Source organism: Eptatretus burgeri, chromosome 4 (genome assembly GCF_056783735.1).
Source record: "Eptatretus burgeri isolate ZD-2024b chromosome 4, Ebu_testis_v1, whole genome shotgun sequence".
NCBI lineage: Eukaryota > Metazoa > Chordata > Myxini > Myxiniformes > Myxinidae > Eptatretus > Eptatretus burgeri.
The window spans coordinates 126,392,574-126,413,421 of NC_140964.1; the positions used below are offsets into that span (position 1 = coordinate 126,392,574).

The window sequence follows — 20,848 nt, forward strand, 5'->3', positions numbered from 1 at the left end:
GCAGGAACATCAACAATTACTGGACTAATAGGACGGTTCCTGCCATTTAAACAGCTGCAGAAAAAACACCCACTCCTACAATGTACCATCAAGATAACAACAAAATGTCCCAGGAGTTGGAATAGAGTTCATAGAACACCTTACCCCGTGCAATCTTGAGAAAAAAAGGACATGGGTGGGGTTTGTGAGAAGTAAATTTGATTGGTTGAGACTGTAAAATGACGAAATATTTTGTCAAAGTACTGTACTGCTAAACGGAGGGGTTTTGAATGTGCCAAAAAGGTGATTTCTGCTCTATAGTGTTCAAGTCCTGTATATACGTAATTCAGTTGAAATAATAAAGATTTTAAAGGTTGTAGGGGAAAAAAACAAGCTCAAATGAGCTAAGATCCTCGTCCTCTTAATGATGACGTCATAAAAACGAATATGACATCATTGTGATGTATCAGGTTTGCGATAAATTATCTGTGCTCATGCCCGGCTTGATTCCCGCAAACAAAATTCAAACAGCTTGCCTAGTTTCGGAGATAATTTTTTAGGCGATTTCCATTAGCGGTGATATTATGATGTCAACTTTTTTTCTAGGAGGAATTTTCAAAATCGGAGATGGTTACTGTCTGCGCAGGATATTTTTACATATATACGCCAAGTTTCAGGAAGTTTCGATGAAAACTGTAGGCTGTGAAACAAAGAAGTCCACAAGAAGAAGATGAAGAACAACAACATGAGTAAGATTGGAGATCCTCCACGAGGATCTAAAAAATTGGAAATTTGCTGCCGTTGATGCAGCGCCTTTTACACCACCTTGTTACCTTCGCATTCTGCGAAAGGTTATGTTTTGGTCGGCGTGTATTTATTTATTTATTTATTTATTTATTTGTAATCTTGTGATTCGTATAACTTAAAAAGTATTAAACCGAATTGCATGAAATTTGGTGGGATGATTGGTTATTAGCCAGGAAGCATTCGATTAGATTTTGGGATCGTTCGGGTCAAAGGTCAAGGTCACGAAAAGGTCAAAATCGTCTTTTTACGATAACACGGTCAATTTTTATTCAATTTGCATGCAACTAACGCCAAAATGTTCAGAATTCAACGCCTCATCTTGTGATATGCAATATGACACAATGACGCCCATACTCTTGTTACCGGTTAGGGGTCAAAGGTCAGGGGGTCACGACCTTGAAAAATATGCGGTTTTTGTCATAACGCGGTCAATTCTTGTCCGCTTTACATGAACCCAGCACCAAAATGTTCAGAATTTAATGCCCAATCTTGTGACACAATGACGTCATAACACATGTCACCGGTTGGGGTAAAATGTCGGGGGGGGGGTCACGCCCTTGAAAAATATGCGGTTTTCGGCATAACTCAGTCAATTCTTATTCGATTTGCATGAAACCAGCATCAAACGAGATTACCTTCTCTTGTTGAAACGTTGTATTCACCGAGCTTGCGAGTGAAGACTCGCCAAAACGACGTGAGTTGATTGTTGTTTAGTCCATAGCCCCCGAAAGTCGGGGGGGGGTCATGACATTATAGATATGTGGTTTGTGTCATAAGACCATTCATATGAAACCAGTTCCCCACACTCATACCAAGAACAAAAAAAGTAGTGGCGGCGAAAGTATGCGCTCTATGAGTGCCCGTTCTAGTTGTCAAAGTGTTCGCCATGCTTGAAGATGTCGCTGCATTGTGATGGGCATCGCTTCAATCTCCAGTCACGAGATCATTTACGGGTATATCTGCCAGTTTGTAATAATAATTACTCTCTTGGATCTGTTTTTCTTTTATTTTATGCACTATTACAGGCATTGTGAAGAAAACAGTGTCAGATATTGTGCTGATTGTGCCAAGTCAAGTCATTGCGCTGATTGTGTTTTTCATTGCATGTTGTGGTTCTTGTGTGTAGGTGACAGCAATAGCTGGGCAGATTGCAGCAAGCATGGCAGTAAGGAAAGCCTCCACATTCCTGCAAGATAACTTGACGAGTAGGTGCCACAGTTACGGTTTTGTTAATTTTTTAGTGTGAGGTGTTCATTGGTCTCCGATAGTCTGTTGGTCGTTTTTTTGTTTGTTTGTTTTGTTTGTAACTGATAGTTGCCTTTTGTGTTGCAGATTTCCTGAAGAAAGAAATTGAGGCGAGTATTGAATGGATTTCCAAGCAGGATGCCACCATGACCACTTGTCTTGATCTTGCAAAGGGCTCCATGTGCCCCTTCGGCTGCGAGCACTCAGCACCTCGACCATCACGGATTATACACAGCCTCAAGGTCGGGTTTTATTTCAGCAAACCATGTCCTCGAGGCTTTTGTCTCATGCCACGCTGGGAATGTAATTTGTTTCACGAGTGCTGTTTGACGTATTCCTTGGTGCAGGACTTCCTCTGCTGTGCCACAGGGTCTCAGCTGGCCAGTGACGAGCCATCATTCAAAGTTGCAAGAAGCATTGTGGTAGACATGACACGTGCCATTGGCTGCCGGAAGGTAAATGGCGGCATCATATATTTGATATATGGAAGGTTGTCGCGATTACATCTTCAGAACTGTTTTATATGCCCACGATTAAGCAAACACCCTCTTCCCCCTGCCCTTCTCCCCTCGCTGATAATTCATTAAGTCTTTGAGATATTACTATTGAACAATAAGTAAAGAAATATAATAAATCACACACTATGGCAGGGATTGAGTTTCTGATGGGTGTTTTAAAAACACTGAATTGAACTGTGTGCAAATAAAGAAGACATATCACTGGCTCTAAAGGCATTTATGGCAGAGGTCCAACAAAGTGCTGAAGCAAAATATAAAGCCTGGTGTTTGGTTAATGGTTGAGGTGGCTGGCTTAAGATCCTCGGGTCCTGAGTTTGAGCTCCTGTTGAGCTGTTAAATTAACACCAGGTGGGGTGACTCGATCTGTCAATATTCCGGGGTCAGCAAAATGAGTACCAGCTTACTGGGAAGAATGACACATTGCAGTGTCCCACGTCAGACTGGCGGCCCATCCAGAATCGTGCCTCATAGCCAGGGAAAACTGCATCTGAAGCATATGCATCTGAAGACGTGAAAAGAGTGGTTGTTGTTCTTCTTCAAAATGTGTGATTTTAGAAGGGATACCAAAAATACAAGGATTTGAAGGAACAGTTTAGGGCATAGGTTGAAAACTACAGTGTTAAAAACAGAGTGGTAAAAGCCAGGAATCTTGTGGCAGTGTTCCTCGCATCTTATGATCACGCACCTTTGGAGAGACATTCCACAGACCTTGTGCTGTGTCCCCATTGCTGGTTCGGGCTTGAGTAATACTTGTGAAAAAGGGGATTGATTTTGAAAGCTTTATAAATACCCGAAGTAACGCTCCGCTTTTCCGTGAGATTGTAAATGATGTAAAAGTGTTGTTGTTTTATTACAGCCACGTTGCGGACCATGCCCCAGACCATTGGTTGGGAATGGGAAGTGAATGTCAGAGCTCCAACTTCGGGTAGACTTTGTGGAGTTTCCCCAAGGCTGATTGGGGAAGGGAATTTGCAATTTGACTCGGGATCTGGCAACGATTGCTCACTCTGCAAGATACCATTGGATGTGTGATGCCCACATACCAGCATTTACTCTTGGCAGCTGTATCATGAGCGTATCATCCCATTTGACAGATGGTGCACTTATTGATGCAATGATTTCCTGAAGTCAACCCACCTGGTGTTACTTTAACTGCACAACAGGAGCTCAAACTCAGGACCCTAGGATCTTAAGCTGGCCACCGCAACCATTAAACCAACAACAAACCCAGACGAAATGGATCAAGGCAACATCTGAGCTCTCCTGTCTGTACCTGTGTAAATATGGTTAATCATTCAACTGATAGTTGGACATAAAGGGGTGATCATAATGCAGCTGTAATACCCCGATTTAAATCTGCCATTTTAATGTCGTTTCACAAAAACGTCGTCACGTTATTACCACGACCCGATTTGCGTCGCCTCAACTCGTTCTTGCGTCGCATTAAAAGCCATACCTGTTATCCTCGAGCATTTTCATACTTTACAAGAATGGTAAATACACCAGAATACATCGCTAAAGTACCAAATCAGGAGATTGCAAAATCACCAAAATAACTACTGTACTTTGCTTTGCACATCAAGAAATGTACTGCACTGTGGATTGGTTCAGAGATATTGTTAAAGTGTAACCTTCGAAGTTATTCGGCGAATGGATGTGGGTGAATGTGCCAGTGATATTGCCCGGTTATTAAGTTTGCCTCCGACTACGATGCATACCATCTATAATTTGAGTGTTGCGATCTTCGATCGCTGATGGTTCCCGAAATAGCCAACTTGTAATATTAGCCAATTGGTAGCAGTTGAAATTCTGACTCATAATGAAAACAAATGTTTTTTGGGGTTTTTTAATTTTTTTTAAGCAGGACACTACAGACATCAATACCAAAACATTTAATTCCTCCCTCCGGGAATCATAAAAATGCTGCCGTTCATTGAAGGAGGAAGAAGACATGGTACCACCAACTTTTCAACCACTTCCGGAAGAGGTTTAGTTTTATTTAAATACTAGATGACCCGTGAACCCGTTGGGTTCCCGTTGTGACAGCGGTTGATAAAAAAAATCATTTCAAAAAGAAAAAAAGACAGCTCCAGTGAACTATACCGCTGAGGTTGTTTGATTTGATCGAATACTCCCGAAGAGTACTTGACTGAATCGGGAATTGATTTTTTAATTTTTTTTTTCATTGCCCGATTTTAACGAAACTTGATACTGCACACCGCAGGAGAATGGTGGGTAAGGTGGGTCAAAATTTTTTGCGCTATCTTGTACCGTTTTGGCTGTTTTTCGGGGGCATACAGACATACATACATACATACATACATACATACAAGATGAGAGTTTTAGTAATATATAGATAGATGTCTGGTAATTGTTTAATTTATTTATTTATTTATACATTTGTGTACTTGAATACAACTGTCATCTATGTATAATTCCAGGTGTGTGTGTGTGTGTGTGTGTTTGTGTGTTTGTGTGTTTGTGTGTTTGTGTGTTTGTGTGTTTGTGTGTGTGTGTGTGTGTGTGTGTGTGTGTGTGTGTGTGTGTGTGACCACCGTTTCTCAACAAACATTGGTCCGATCTAATTGAAACTTGCCAGCTATATTGCTGGGGACCTGAGTATGTGCCTTTTCAAGGTGTGATATTAATCGGACAAGTGCTTCCCAAGTTATGGCCATTTATTTACCAAACCAATGACAGAACGCGTTGCTGCGTAGGCATGGCCGATGCGCCATTTAGTAACCAATGACAGAACATGTTGCTGCGTCGGCGTGGCTGATGGGGAAGAGATACTCAGCCGTGTTCCCCATTACGGGTTACAATGTACGGACTTCCGGATAGTGATGACTTCCTGTATTCTAATAATTTGTTGATTTCTTATGCGCATTTATAGATAAACACAATGCCCCGATCCAGTTGTCGTTTACGAGAGCAAAAGAACGGATTGTGTAGTTGTTTGAAAGTTTTTTTGTTTGTTTTGGTTTGCACGTACGACCACGCACGTACGGGCACACGAGAGTGAAGGAATGGCCTGTGTGGTTGTTTCTGGCACGCGGTTTGAAAGTTTTTTTAACTTTTATTTTTTGCACGTACATATGGGAACGTACGTACTGGCACGCACGTACGGCCACGCACGTACGGGCACGCGAGAGCGAAGGAACGGCCTGTGTGGTTGTTTCTGGCACGCGGTTTGAAAGGTTTTTTTAATTATTTTTTTATTTTTTTTTTTTTGCACGCACGTACGGGCACGCGAGAGCGAAGGAACGGCCTGTGTGGTTGTTTCTGGCACGCGGTTTGAAAGGTTTTTTTGTTGTTTTTGCACGTACAGCCACACGTACGGCCACGTACTAGTTAATCAAAAAAGGGTAACATTGGTGAAAAGGGACATCGAATACGTGAAATGGCGACTTGAGGAACGCATCCCTCCCTTGTTACATTAATTCTTATAAGAACAAGGACAAATGTGTCCAAGAGCCGCGTCATAAAGGTTTTGTCTTCACCAGAAGAAGAACAAGAAGAACAACGCGGAGCTCTCTTAGAGCCAGCGTTCGCAACGCGACACGGCTAAAAATTGTTTTGATTTCCGTCATTTCGATATTCATCGCAATTTTCAGGAACGCATCCCTGACGTAAACTGCGGTCTAACAGTATCGTCCAATTTCTAAAATGATCCTTACGATGGTCGTTAAGACATTGCATTTAGCCGAATTTGATTGGGGCACTGTCAGAGTTTGGGTTTGTGGAGGGAGGGTAGTGTGGAATATAAGTTTGCATCACGATTGTCGATTTATACAGTAACATTATATATATATATATATATATATATATATATATATATATATATATATATATATATATATTTATATATATATATATATATATTTATATTTATATATATATATATATATATATATATATATATACATACATATATATATATATATATATATATATATATACATATATATATATATATATATATATATATATATATATATATATATACATACATACATACATACATACATACATACATACATACATGCCCTGGGCTCGTGGAAGAGCTTTGACACACAACAAAATCAGGACACAACACAACAAAGGGAACAGCAGGAGAAAGGGGAAACTCCAACAGCAGGGCAGAGGGAGACAGACAAACAAGGGATGCAGGTAACGACGAGGGGTAAAATCAGGTCAAGTATGGGAGCATGCGCCGGAACAGCGTGTCTCTGCGTCCACTTTCCGCCGGTACTCCAGGGGCCTCCGTCTGGCCATCCCCCAGGCAGATGCCTGACCCATCCCCATCTCCATGAGATGCTGATAAACCTGCTGCAACCACGAGGAACGTGGTCAGCCCATTGGCCTCCTCCACTCACGAGACTCTCTCGCTGAGAGAATCTGGTGAGCAGGATCAGCGTCAGGAAAACGAGCCACATGTCCGTATAGCTGCAGCTGATGCTCACAGACTATGCAGGTAACAAATCTCATTTGATTCTCTCTCAGCAACTGCTCGTTGGACACAAAGTCCGACCAGCGATAGCCGAGGATTTCCCGGAGACCTGTTGAACGCAAAAGGTGGACAATATGGATACACAAGCAAAATTTTGTGAGGGGTGTGGGGTGGTTTAACGGGTGTATAAAAGATCCTGATTTTGGATGGGGGGATGACTTGAGATGGTGGTAAACTTGAGATGGTGGTGCATGAAATATATAAAGTCTTTCTAACCACTGACTTTCTGATATAAATGTTTCGTGTTTTCTCGGTGGGCTATAAAGCTGAAATTTTACAGACTGATGCGACTCGAGGTGCCAATTCCAGAAAATAAGTCCATAAATGAAAATATCAAAAACAAAAGTTAGCCAGTAGAGCCTCTCTCCCTCAGCTGGGAGAGGGGCGGTGCTTTGACTGTGCCGTGGTGCATCGCTCCCTGAGCCGGGACAGGGGCGGAGCTTGGACTATGGATTAATAAAGAGCTCGTACTGCTCACTCTTTCTTCATTTAATTAATTTACCTGCTTGCAGAATGCTAGCACAATGCACTGGTGAATAATATAGATGGTCCTGTACAAAAATCTACATTTTGTCACCAGTGTAAATAATTGATTTATTATTGCACTTTAATGTAATGTTCCATTGTTTTGATGTTTTTTTTTTTCTCTCCTTAGTTTCTACTTCCACGAGTGGAGAGGACTTTGATGCATCTTTCTGTGGAGCTCGCAGCATTGTTGGGTAAAGGTCTTATTAACGAACCAAGATCCATTTTCATCCAAATACAGTGTAACGCAATTACGTTTTACAGTCAGCTCAGCTTGCTGCGAGCTGTGGCAAGTCCATCCATGTAGAAGGTTGATTATTTATTTAATACAAAACCAAATTTGTCCAGGAGTCCAAATGTCCAAATTTGTCTAACGGAGCAGTGCGGGAACCCTTGTGCCACACCAGCAGAACTTTTCGCAAAGGTGCTGACCAAGGGGGGACATCTGTCGAACACCCACCCTGCTTAGATATCCTTTATACCGTAAACAAGGTTTCTGAACTGTATCCGGGAGGGGATATACGAGTGATTTCACCTCTGACTTCGTTGTAGTCTGTGAAAAACATAGGCATTGTCTGCTACTATATTACTACCCACTTCCAGTACATCTTAGAAGCCTTTTATGAGGAAACCAACAACCCTCCCGACACCCCCAAGCGAAAGGGATCCATCCATGGCTGCATTTCTTGCTCACTGGTTGTCATCAGTGTAGAGTACATTCCACCACAAAAGTTGAGCTGGCCAGTTGTTATATATTTACCTCCGCCACCGAAGGTGAAGGAGGTTATGTTTTCACCCCTTTCTGTCAGTTTGTTACTTACGAAATCTAAAGATTTCATAAGTATATTGATGACTTCCGTCATCTGTTTGTTTGTTTGTTTGTGTGTTTGTTTCTAGGCACAATAACTCGAGAACAGAAGAAGCTACCAATGTCAAATTACACCACGTGATTCAGGAGGGTGATGGCTCGTGCTGATTATATTTTGATCAGTCACAGTGAGGTCAAACATTCTATTTTTGATGGTTTGGGACAGAATCATCGTAGAAACCTCTGGTTTGCATCGCTACCTTCTCGAGAGAGCTTTTATTAGACAAGGTTAGAGGTCAAGTTGACGATTTCTTAAGTACCAGTCTATGACTGCTTGTTTGTCTGTTTGTTTGTGTGCAGGATATCTCTAAAAGTTGTGAACAGATCCGGATGAAATTTTGTGGACAGGCTCTATGTGTGACAAGGACGAACTGATTAGATTTTTGATGAAGATCCAGATCCGACTGCTTGATTTTTTTTTTGAAGTGATTCTTCACCATTGAGAGATAGGGCCAAAAACGATATATAGCACTATATCTCAAAAAGCTGTGGATGGATTCGGAAACTGTTTCATCTCCTGAAACCCACCAACGTGTGGAGGTAGCAGGCGACAATGGCACATTACACCACACACACATACACACACACACACACACACACACACACACACACACACACACACACACACACACACACACACACACACACACACACACACACACACACACACACACACACGTGGATACTTTGGGAGGGCTCCGTTCCACCTTCTGAAACCTGCATATGGAGATAACAACCAACAATGCATGCACTCCATACTTCTTGCCCTCATTCCAATCTCCTTTCAACTGCTTTCTCTATTTTCCTCCCCTACATTTCACTCCTCTTCTGTTTCTTTTCTTAAACTAGATTGTCAATTTACTTTCCCCCACCCCCCCCCTCACCCCATTCCCATCCCAACACCATGCTGAGTCTCAAGCAAGGAAGCAGCACATACCAATTTTTATTTTAAATAAAATCTTTGGTATGACTTGGACGGGGGTTCGAACCACCGACCTTCAGATTTGGAGCGGACGCTCTAACCCAGTGATCTTCACTATTGTTTTAGAGGGGGGCCACTTTTGCCGGTAAGACATCAGTTCGAGAGCCGCCACTGTCTGCTGGACTCCATAATGGCTGCTATTAGGCCCCGCCTCCATATACTCTTCTTTGTTGTCGTTAATTGGGCTGCAAGCATAATTGTTTGCATACTGCCTTCTGCTGATGTAGTAATGTTACTTTTATGTTTCACATTGGAACACTCATGTGAAACCATTGGGTCAATTTGATAGCATTTATGGTGGATTATGATGGGGTGTTTTCACATTTGTATATTATTGGCTGCGTGTCAGGGGCTGCCAGTGGCTCGCGGGCCACACAACGAAGAACAGGGCTCTAACCCTTTACACCACCAAGTTTGATTAAATATTTTCAACAAATAGTTGATTGGAGTACATGTACCAAAGTGAGAAATTACTTTTCGAGCATCAGCCCTTTTACTCCGATGAAGGATCGACGCTCTAAACATAACCCGTTTGTTTCTCCCGGCGATAAATGTACTCGTACCATTTGAGTTGATTGGCAGTTTGGTCCCACTTTGAACTTTCTACAAAGCATTCGGTGCAACAGTAGATACTATACCTGTTAGAATTGCACTCACCCAGCTCTGGAGAAAAGCTATCCCAAAATTGACTGTCTGGGGCCTGATTAATTTACTAGTTTATTGGATGAACAAGCCCACATCATTACATCAGGTGACTAGTTTGCTTGCGACTATTATTTTCCAGGTTTGTGGTGATATACCGTGGAAACGAATCTGGAATTATTGTTGCTTCTATGATCACCTGTCAGCTTTTAAGGTTACTGTATTACATATTGATGTTGTTTTTTTGTTTGTTTGATTTTGTCATTGTTTGCTGCAGTGTTGCGAACTGATGTTGATTGGCACGGCAGCAATTCTGACAGAAAGGCTTTGCTATACGACTTAGAGGTGTTATGGAGAAACTGCATCCATTCGCCTCCGTTCTACCTTCTACTGGCCCCCCGTACTATAGCAGTCTCACTGAAAGGATCTAAAGGAAGGGTGAGGCCTTACACATCCTGCCATCTAGCTGCATTAATTTATTTTAAACTTTTTTTTTTTTAATTCTTCCTTCCATTCTAACACCTATCATCTGTTTTTGATATATGAGGTATTGTTGAAAATGCAAGTATATATATATATATATCCATATCGTATCACATAATCCATATATCATGTCACGAATAGCCTGCGTCATAATTTTGGTCTCAATCTTCAAATGTCACACAACCTTCCACATATGCTGTTCTGTTCTATCTCGGTCTGTTCTGTTCTAGCTCCTCCACAAGCCTCGACAATATAAAAAAACAACTGTTCTTTTGTAGTTTCATCAAGGAATAAAGGACAATGATATGTTCAATAATATTCATGTATGTATGTATTGTTACGAATCTACTGCTCGCCCAGCGTGCGAACAACCATTTTTCACGAATAGCAGCCGCACGCCCACCGGACGAGCAATTCAGTCGTGACTTTCTGGAACAACGCCAGAAACCAGTCACGGTTGGGTTCTTAACCCCACCACGGCCCAGTCCTTATTCTACCCGCGCGCGACAGGGTCAATTGCCAAATATCGATATACCTAAGTATTCGCGCGGGCAACCTACCGACAGACCGTACCTCGGCGAAGGCCTGCTTGGACACGAACCGCTTAAGCGGTTCGTTCCGTTCTGGGATAACCGAGCGGGGTATTATCGCCAGACCTCGCCGGACCCGATCCTTTTATCGGTATTCAAAAACCAACTACCATTCCGAAATGCAATACGGCGGTTCAATATGGGAAAATGACACGACGAACAGGTTCACATTAAACTAAGCACATTTAATTACACACATGCACATATACAGCCATGCAGGTATGCAAAAACATGCATGCAGTCATGCAACCAAACAAGCAATGCGCGGGACGGGCACAAAACACGAGCAAGGACCAAGAGTTACCACCGTCTATTAGTTATTATCAATGTACACTTAACAGTTTCTACTTAGCGGGACACGGCGCCACAACATTCATTCAAAAGAAAAGCAAGAAAGACCCCCTCATGGACAAGGGAGTCAGACTGGGCCCGTGGGCCTTTATAACGTGGGGCTTTGGTGACCGAAAGGGCCCCACGAGACCGTTGCCAGTTACCTGCACCCTCGTGGTGCCTTGATGGGGCGAGTCGTGACGTCCCGTCCCCACGGCAGCTAGCGTAGCCGCGGTTGAGCTCGGGCCTTCCGCGTGGCAGGCGAGCTCTCTCCGGCTCTCCCCACACGAACGCGCAGGTTCGCGCAACACAGCAGGGCGGCACCTCCAGCCCGCGTCTCCTTCGCGACGCCCGGACCTCCACCGACTGACTGTTCCAGGCTCCCGACTATGACACGAGCCCAGACCTCCACACAGCTCCTTGGCTTATCCAGACTCTCCGAACCCCGACAGACACACTCCGAACCCCGACAGAGACTCGGTTCTCTCCACACAGCTTCTTTCTTACAACACACGCTGCGTCCAGCGTGCCCTTTTATTCCCAACGCTCCCGCCCCTCCCCTTGCGGTCCGTGGGGGAAGAATAATCTGCTGCCCTGGCCCCAAGGGGGTGGGGCGCCGGGCCCATTTTCGCCCAAAAACAGGCCCCCACCCTACTTCACCTTTGACCCCTGGTTCAATCTGCCCTTCCCCCATCCCGAAGCGCGGGAAAGCAGGAGGGAAAATCCCATGCGTGGTGTTGGAGCTCCTTCTTTCTCCATGGCAGAGACGGTTTTTGATGCGGAGAGGGTTGTAGCGTGGGTGTGGAGGTGATTGGTGGTGTGGTTGTTGTAATGGTGGTGTTGTTGGCGTTGTGTGGTGGTCTTGAGGGTGGTGTGGTTGGGTGCTTGTAAAAAAGGTGGTTGGTGGTGTGGTTGGTCCAAAATAACAATAGCAAAGAATAACGGCTAACTCAAAGATCACAGCCCGGGTGACACGAATAATCCCATTAAACAACGGTGGGGAAATCTAACTGAACACGAACTTATCGGCATAACTGAACTAAGGACCTATATGGTGTTCTGCGAATTTCCACAGCCGTAACAGTATGTATGTATGTGAAGATTATGCAGATTATGAGAGGGCTGATGGGAATGTCTAATGAATGAGCACATCAGGAGGTGGGCAGGAGTAAAAAGGACATTAGCAAAAAGACACGTCTGCGTTGGTTGGGGCACGTGCTCAGGAGGGGGATGCGTTTAGGCGAGTCTTTGATGATGAATGCAGTTGACAGAAGGAGCATACCAAAAGATGTGGAATAAGTGGTGGAGAGGGACTTAAGAAGTGGGGGTACGGAGAGAGGATGCTTGGGATAGGGGGTGGAGTGAGGGGGGGGGAGAATGGTGGGAAGGAAAAACTTGTAGCTGACCCTACATGAGGGTGGGATTAATTTAAGTAGTGGTCATCGTAGTGGTGGTGGTTTATCATGTCTGTTATAACTTGTCTAACATGCATGCTGGGGCTCTTTAAAGTGACCAATTGTAGTTTGTAACGTTTAATTATTCTCCAATTGCTGTCTTTTTTTTTTTCTGTGTAGATTAACTTACAGGAGTTGGTGGATCTTCTGGTGCATCTGATAAACCAGGGTCTGTTGGACCCAAAAGATACGATCGGAGGTTGGGAGAAACTCTTCGTTGAACATTGGCCATCGGTAACTTATTTTTGGTTAATTCATCTTTCACCAAACGGAAAAATCAATGATTTTCACATCATAAAACATGAAAGGATATTTCATGTTGTGCTCTCTCGTATCTCGAAACATTTTGATGATGGAATAAAAGGACCGTCCTATTAATCCGTTTCAAACTAATACACCAGTTTGAAAAAGAAGAAAAGCTACCGTTTCTTCCCACCCACCAATATCACAACACCGACCTGTGAAAAAAAAATAATTCAGAAGTTTACCGCCGTTGATGCATCTTCTTTAATGCCACCTTATTTAACATGTTCAATGAGGCATTCATGCCCACTTGTGTCCTTTATGACGTCACTAAAGTAGGTTTCCTGTGTGGAATGGTTTTCAATTTTGTTTCAGTGCCAGACTGGCGGACGGACTGAAGCAACTGCTATACTGTGAGCGAGCATGCGTGCTCGGGATTCGACTCCGCACATTTTGTCAAATTCAGAGCCAAAGTACTGCTAAACTTCAGGTTCGTGTTCCGATTCATGTTCGACAGTAATCAAAATATAAAATTCATTCAAAATTAAGTAGTTCCTCGATCATACAAATCGACTGATGGACAGATAGAGTGAACCAATTGCTTAACACTTTGCGCTACGCTTTCGGGGTAATTACAATATTGTACTGGTTTTCTAAGGCGCCACAGTCAATCACCATCCACATGAACAAAGAATCAGGTGAGATTGGACAGCAGGGTCGTCCAGTGGCAGGACCAACTCATTCAGGCCTGCTTCTAGCTGGCATTATGGTGTTGTCACTCACTCTATTGACTTTTCCGGGGGTGGGGCTCCGAGCAGAGCACCCCTCCCCATTGCCAATTGGTGTCGTCAATACTTGTAGCAGTCCTTTGCCACCAAATCCTGCAACAGCAGCTGGCAAGGGGCCATCAGCCAATCTTGACTCTTCCCAACTAAATGGCTCTTCCATTCTTCCCCAATAAGTCCTGAGTCCCAAAAATCCTGCCAGTCCATGTGCTCAGCACAATCCGAGACGATCTTCACTCGCCAGGCTTTACCTGATTCTGGACATGTGAGAACACGATGACATACACACCTCTCTATCTACTACAGGTTACAACATTGTCTTCCAATGGCGCACAAATACAGAATGAGCCCCAGTCCTTAAAACAAGCATGTTGGATAGTGTTATGGCCTTCATCGAATAACTGATGCCCCTCCACCCTCAGAAACATTACAATTTTTTTTTCGCTCCCTGGAATGTAGTTCCGAGGAGCTTATGGGATGGCACGTCAGTCCGTCTGTCCATCCACAACACTTGTGACTTCTTCTCTGAAACTACACACAATTTCGATGAAACTTGACCACAACCTTCATCACCCAAGATGTACCAAAGTTTGTTCATGGCATTAAAAACGATTCATAGTTATTTACTTTCTTCTCCATTAAATCTTTTGTTGGTCAACCACTCCTACCAGTGGTTCCCTGCTTTTCTTATCCAGTTGCCACCAGATGAGCACCCAGGAGTATTGTCCCTATTTTTTTTCAAGAGGTTGTGGGGAAAAGAAAAGAAAAATCTCCTTCAAGAGTTAGTTGTCATCTGAAGGGAGGACGAAAACAACAAGTCTTTGATCCTCCATCCGAATATTGCATAAGCAACCAGAACAGCACTCAGTGGATTGCAGACCTCCGTCAGACTGAACCGTTTACATTTTGTATCCCACTGATTGGTCAAATCTGAATCCGGACCTTCACCAAAATCAAATTGGCTTGGTCTTGAGACTGAACCAACTCATCCACTTAATTTATCATAACTCATCCACAACTTTTTGAAATTATCGTTTTTGACCCTATCTCTCATTGGTGAAGAATCTATGAAAAAAAAAAAAAAGATTAAAAATGTTCATATCCTGATCACCATCTTCACCAAAATCGAATCGTTTCTTTTGTGTCAGGCACCCAACCTGTCCACCAAGTTTCATCTGAATCCATCCACAACTTTTTGAGATATCGTGCTCTATATTGTTTTTGGCCCGATCTCTCAACGGTGAAGAATCGCTGAAAAAATTCTAGGATCCGTATCTTCATCAAAATCTAATCAATTTGTCCTTGTCATACACAACTTTGAGACATCCTGCTCACAGACAAACAAGAAGACGACGTCGTGCAGAGCACGATACTTGCAAAATCCATAAAACAAATTTGACCTCAAAAATAATTGGTGGTTGAATCCAATGACCAAATATGCAACTCCTCTTCAAAGTTCAAGTCAATCGGATGAAAATTGAGGATTTTAGAAACACCACCTAAGTTGTTGAACTTTGGCCTATGTTGGCCTTTTGACTTTAAAAACAATAGGCTTCTTCCTGATGACAAACTCTTCCATGTGGTGAAGTTTCATGAAGGTCGGTGGAAAATTGTGACCCGTCAGCGACAGACAGAGACAATAACAAGATCGAATAACCAATATACCTGTACTTGAAAAATCTTCGATTTTGCAATTAACCAGAAGAACAGACAGACAGAGAGGGGTGAAAACATAATCTCCGTCAACGTTCGGTGGCGGAGGTAATAAGCACCAATTGGGTTTTTAAGCAACTTTGTGTTGCACGTGAAGCCGACGTATAGGAACGAGCAAGAAGCTGAAATGTATTGGTACGATAGATAGACTTTGAGGTTTGCAATCCTTCTGGCACTTAATTGCACTCTTTTTAACATGAACAGTAAATGTCATGGAATGCTGTCCTGAGACCACGGTGGTTCCTGTACCCACGTGCCGTTAACAGCAGGTGCTTCGAGACCTGGAGGCTGCTGCTGGGCAATTCCGTCTTCTCTGCAGGATGACGCAACCCAGTGTCCTTCCTCAGGATCCACTGGAGGATATTTCCAATGCCTCACTCATCCCCACAACTGAAAATCTGTGCTTGAATTGATCAATCTTCACAGCTTTTGTGAGCTTCCTCATTTGAGCACGTGAGGTTTTCGTTTTCTTTTACAGAATGCTCTTAACCTTTTTTTTTTTTTCTGCGCATATGTTTTAATTGTCCTAAATAAAGATTATTTTCATTATTACTGGCATCGTTGTAAACTTCAGGCTCTTGGAAGAACAAATTGATGGAGGATAGAAGGGTGACTGAGGGTGGTGTGGTTGGGGAAGACACCTGGCTCGGAACGAGCAAATGGACGAACAAAGGGGAATAAGAGGGTTTTATGCATCAAACGTCTGGGATATGTCTGGAGACATCCCCCGACCTCTTATAAGGTTGAGGGATTCCGATCCATACATTACCAATTGAGAAAATGCTGTCTAGTATTATGTCCAAATTTAAGTAACCAGGATAGAATCCAAACTGATTAGAGATCAGGCCAGTTGATTCCACATTTCAATTGACAAGATTTAAATGGAAGTAAATCCCCAACAGCAAGGAAAAATCAAAACATTTATAAACCTGTCAATAGTTTGATCAACAAGGAAAGGTTTGACACCCCGTCGTGTCGCCTCGAGCTCTTGAAAAGCAACAGGGCTGAGAGGATGGACGGGTATGATCGCTGCAGCCGAGACGAGATAAATCGGCACTTGAGAGGGAGCTTTTGTGAAAGCATCCCAAATCGATGAACCATCGGATGAAGGGATTGAAGGAAACATTTTTAAAGAGGGCAGGTAGCACTCCGTGGCAGTTGACTCAAATGAACGACCAGACTGCATTTCTGAGACGAGTCGAGTTGCAGAGGTTTGGACATTCAGAAACATGCGGTCTGATGAGTCAAAGGAGGGGTGTTGAGAGAGGAGGTCGCAAAAGGAGGAGGGAGATGGGGGACATGTGCTTTATTCACATTACACCACAACCCTAACTTAGTCATAATCAGGTGTTCAACTTGTGTTGCATCTGCCACTTAACCTGGTGTGTTGGCTTCATGGTTAAGGTGGCTGGCTTGAGATGTTGCGCTCCTCAGTTTGAGCTCCTGTTGTGATGTTGAAATGTCACCAGGTGGGGTTGACCCGAGGTCGACAAAATGAGAAGAATGAGCCATTTTGAGTATCTCGAGTTGGTAGAGCGACGTGTCCGGGACCGTCTCCTTGCCACGGAAAAACTGCATTGGCAGCACGATGTGACTGAAGATGCGAAAGGTGTGGTTCTTCTTCTTCTTCTCCCTCCACTTCTTTGTTGATACTCAGCACAGGGCTGTGGGGTAGCATCATTGGCCGAGGGCACCACGAACCTTAGAGCCTGTTAAAAATAAATAAATAAGAACCCTGCTGTTGGAATGCCCACTCCACCCCACCTCCCTGTTACGTCCTGATCCGTTCGATGTTCGAGCTCCTCCATGAGCCTCGACTTAGTTTATAAAATTAAGAGTCCGTGCACAGCGTTTCCTCCAGAGGCAGGTGTGCTTTTATTCTCAATTTCCACGGCCACAACCCCCACCCTTGCTCGCATATGTAATATATATATATATATATATATATATATATATATATATATATATATATATATATATATATATATATATATATATATATATATATATATATATATATATATATATATATATATATATATATATATATATATATATATATATATATATATATATATATATATATATATATATATATATATATATATATATATATATATATATATATATATATATATATATATATATATATATATATATATATATATATATATATATATATATATATATATATATATGTGCCTCGAGCGTCGCACCACGGACAAGGTTCACAAGGAATGTCTAAATCATTGCTGATAATTACTATGATGGACCAGGCCAAGGTTACAAAGAACAGTTTCACGACCTGGGGGACAGGCACACCAGAGGCTGCCATTTTCGAAAGGCACTGCAATGTAACACATGGATGAGCCAATGCCAGTTAGAGTTAGTACGTGGGACAGGGTAGCTTGACGTGTCACGCCCGCAGGACGAAGCACACAACACGAGGCCGTGCCTGCTCGGTACCAGGACGGCGGTTTAGGCATGCTGGGAATCGCACACGGACTGTGCAACTCAGCGATTTCGGAAAAGGAAACCTTAACTCAAGAATAATAAATAAATAAAGACGAAGCATTGAGAATCCATCGTCGTCGTCCTCGTCGTCGTCGTCCTCATTCGAGCTTCTCCCCATTGGTCCAGTCCTCCCGTCGCTCCGTCGGTGGAATGACCATCCAGTTGGGTGAAGGTTCACCAGGAACGAGCCAATCGAAGTCATCCACAAGATCCCAATTCGTGCCTGCGGTGTCCGAGACGGCCGTGCCCGGCACGGAGCGCAGCGAGTCGGGAAAAGGCGCGAACCTGACGTCCGTGCTCGCCTCGAGCACCGCACGGCTCGACAGGCGCACGTAAACGTCGCAGGCCGTGCACGCGTGCATCCGGAGCTGCTGGCCGCGCACGGCGACCGTGCAACGGGCGCAGCGTGCGAGGAACACCGAGGACGACACGGCTCCGCACACCACCACCGACGACGCGGTCACGTCCGAAACGCGCAGAGAGGCGGCCTCGCCGTGCAGCAACACCGTGCAGCCGTGCAGCGCCGACAGGGTCACGTGTCGGCCTCGCACCTCGTCCTCGTGCATCGTCACCTCCTCCCCGCGGACGTCGTGTACCCCGCACAGGATCTCCTTCGGGTGGGGATTCCTCTCGGCGCCCTCAGTCACACGATCGGCGGCTCCACCGACCGCCGGGTCCTCGGACTCTCCTTCCCGCTCTTTCTTCCTCCGGTCGCTGAACGCGAATCGACGTTTGGGTTTCAGCCGCTCGCGGCAGCGGCAGATCTGAGCCTCCAGGTCGTGAAGCGCCTCCTGAGCCTGACGTACCTGGAAGGCGGGAAGGTAGGCGAGTTTGGCCGACAGGACGCTCCTCATTCTCGCCAGGTGATCCCACAGTCGCGTCACGTACCCGTCGATCTCCTCACGAGTCCAAGGGCGCTCCGGGCCTGCGGTCTTCAGGAGGGCCTTCAGTGAAGCCTGCTCGCTGTTGAATCGCTCCTCAAAGTCTCGGACGTTCTCTTCCTTATCCTTGAAACTCTGACCTTGGAGCCGCTGCTCAACCTGAAGGATTCGGGATCGCTCCCGCTCTTCAAGCTGCTTCCGCAAAAATTCTGGAAAAGCCGGCTCCGCCATAACGTGACGTAACGTAATGCTTCTTCTTCTTCTTCTTACGGAATTTTTTTCTTCTTCTTCTTCTAAATGTTTTTCCTTCTTCTTCTTCTTCTGATTTATTCCTTCTTCTTCTTCTTCATCATAAATTTTCTTCTTCTTCCGTTGATTTTAAATGCCGTTTTCAGAACAACTAGACTCTATATAAGCCACGGCGTGTAAACACAGCTCTATATACACATCGCAAACAAACACAAAGTACTAATGACAAAAAAACGATGTGGGATAAATTTGTGCACGACGCTGAACAACAACAATTCCAACAACAATTATCAAAAAACAATTTCCTCTTTTTCTTCTTCTTCAAAAAAAATTTCCAACAATTTCTTCTTGCAACACTCGCTAATTCCCCCAAATTTGGAAACTAGGCAAAATAATTTCCCTCCTTAAACCAAACAAGCTCAAATGAGCTGAGATCCTCGTCCTCTTAATGATGACGTCATAAAAACGAATATGACGTCATTGCGATGTATCAGGTTTGCGAGAAATTATCTGTGCTAATGCCCGACTTGATTCCCGCAAACAAAAATTCAAACAGCTTGCCTAGTTTCGGAGATAACGGTATAGGCGATTTCCATTAGCGGCGATATTATGACGTCAACTTTTTTTTTCTCGGAATAATTTCCAAAATCGGAGATGGTTACTGCTTGCGCGTGGGCTTTCTGCATATACATGGCAAGTTTCACGAAGATCCGATGAAAACTCTGGGTTGTGAAACAAAAAATGTCAAAAAATAGGAATGACGTCATAAAAATTTATATGACGTCATAGTGATGTATCATATGTGCGGTAATTCATCTCTGCTGATGCCCTATTCGATTCCCGTAAACAGAATTCAAAAAGCTTGCCTAATTTCGGAGATAATTTTTTATGCGATTTCCATTAGCGGAGATATTTTGACGTCATAACTTTTTTTCTCGGAGGAATTTTCAAAATCCGAGATGGTTACTGTCTGCGCAGGGTATTTCTACATATATATGCCAAGTTTCAGGAAGTTCCGATGAAAACTGAAGGCTGTGAAACAAAAAAAGTACACAAGAACAACAACGTGAGTAAGACTTCGAGATCCTCCACGAGGATCTTACAAAGCAGCCTCCTCCAGACCGATCACATATTATTTTGCACACCCTCCAAAGTTACAGAACACCTTTCACTCACACTCACAAACCCTCACATCCCTCTCTCACACATTCAGGCCAAACCACTCCACCACCACTCTCCTCACAAACCTCACACAAACAACCTTTGAAGGCTTCAACAATAGAAAACCTCCAAAACACACGATTCTCACCGCAGCGGACATCAGCAAAGCATTGGACACACTCCCAAAACTGTTACTCACAAATGAAATTCTCAACACAAACATGCACAACACCACCAAACACTGCCCGGCTAATTAGCTATCGTGCAAACAGCCATTCGTAATTTTTTACGGCACGTCATCGCGCACTCGATACTTTCCGAACGGAGTCCGTCAAGGCTCAGTCCTCTCCCTCAAACTCTTTAATCCGC

General features: G+C 43.7%; 3 protein-coding genes across 6 annotated transcripts in view; 2 read left to right on the plus strand and 1 right to left on the minus strand.

Annotated features, from left to right (window-relative positions):
* The window catches only part of CDAN1 (codanin 1), a 142,406-nt gene extending 126,109 nt beyond the window's left edge, over positions 1 to 16,297 (plus strand). Inside the window, exons 23-29 of one of the 4 annotated variants that reach the window (XM_085879975.1) lie at positions 1,913 to 1,991; positions 2,119 to 2,273; positions 2,379 to 2,486; positions 7,715 to 7,778; positions 10,354 to 10,514; positions 13,054 to 13,167; positions 13,552 to 14,583. In XM_085879975.1, the coding sequence (XP_085736101.1) occupies positions 1,913 to 1,991; positions 2,119 to 2,273; positions 2,379 to 2,486; positions 7,715 to 7,778; positions 10,354 to 10,514; positions 13,054 to 13,167; positions 13,552 to 13,593 (723 nt within the window). In that variant the 3' untranslated portion in view covers positions 13,594 to 14,583. Of the gene's footprint in view, positions 1 to 1,912; positions 1,992 to 2,118; positions 2,274 to 2,378; positions 2,487 to 7,714; positions 7,779 to 10,353; positions 10,515 to 13,053; positions 13,168 to 13,551; positions 14,584 to 15,940 lie in introns of those variants that run through there. The other 3 variants (XM_085879974.1, XM_085879976.1, XR_015057814.1) reach the window with 3 other exon arrangements.
* A 1,989-nt stretch (positions 16,298 to 18,286) lies between these two features.
* Positions 18,287 to 19,300, minus strand: TBCC (tubulin folding cofactor C). The gene has a single exon (XM_085879980.1). The coding sequence runs from the start codon at positions 19,298 to 19,300 to the stop codon at positions 18,287 to 18,289; it is 1,014 nt and encodes a 337-aa protein (XP_085736106.1).
* SYMPK (symplekin scaffold protein) overlaps positions 19,133 to 20,848 on the plus strand; it is a 121,727-nt gene continuing 120,011 nt past the window's right edge. Inside the window, exon 1 of the mRNA XM_085879978.1 lies at positions 19,133 to 19,313. The gene's annotated coding sequence lies outside the window, so the exon portion shown is untranslated. The remainder of the gene's footprint in view (positions 19,314 to 20,848) is intronic.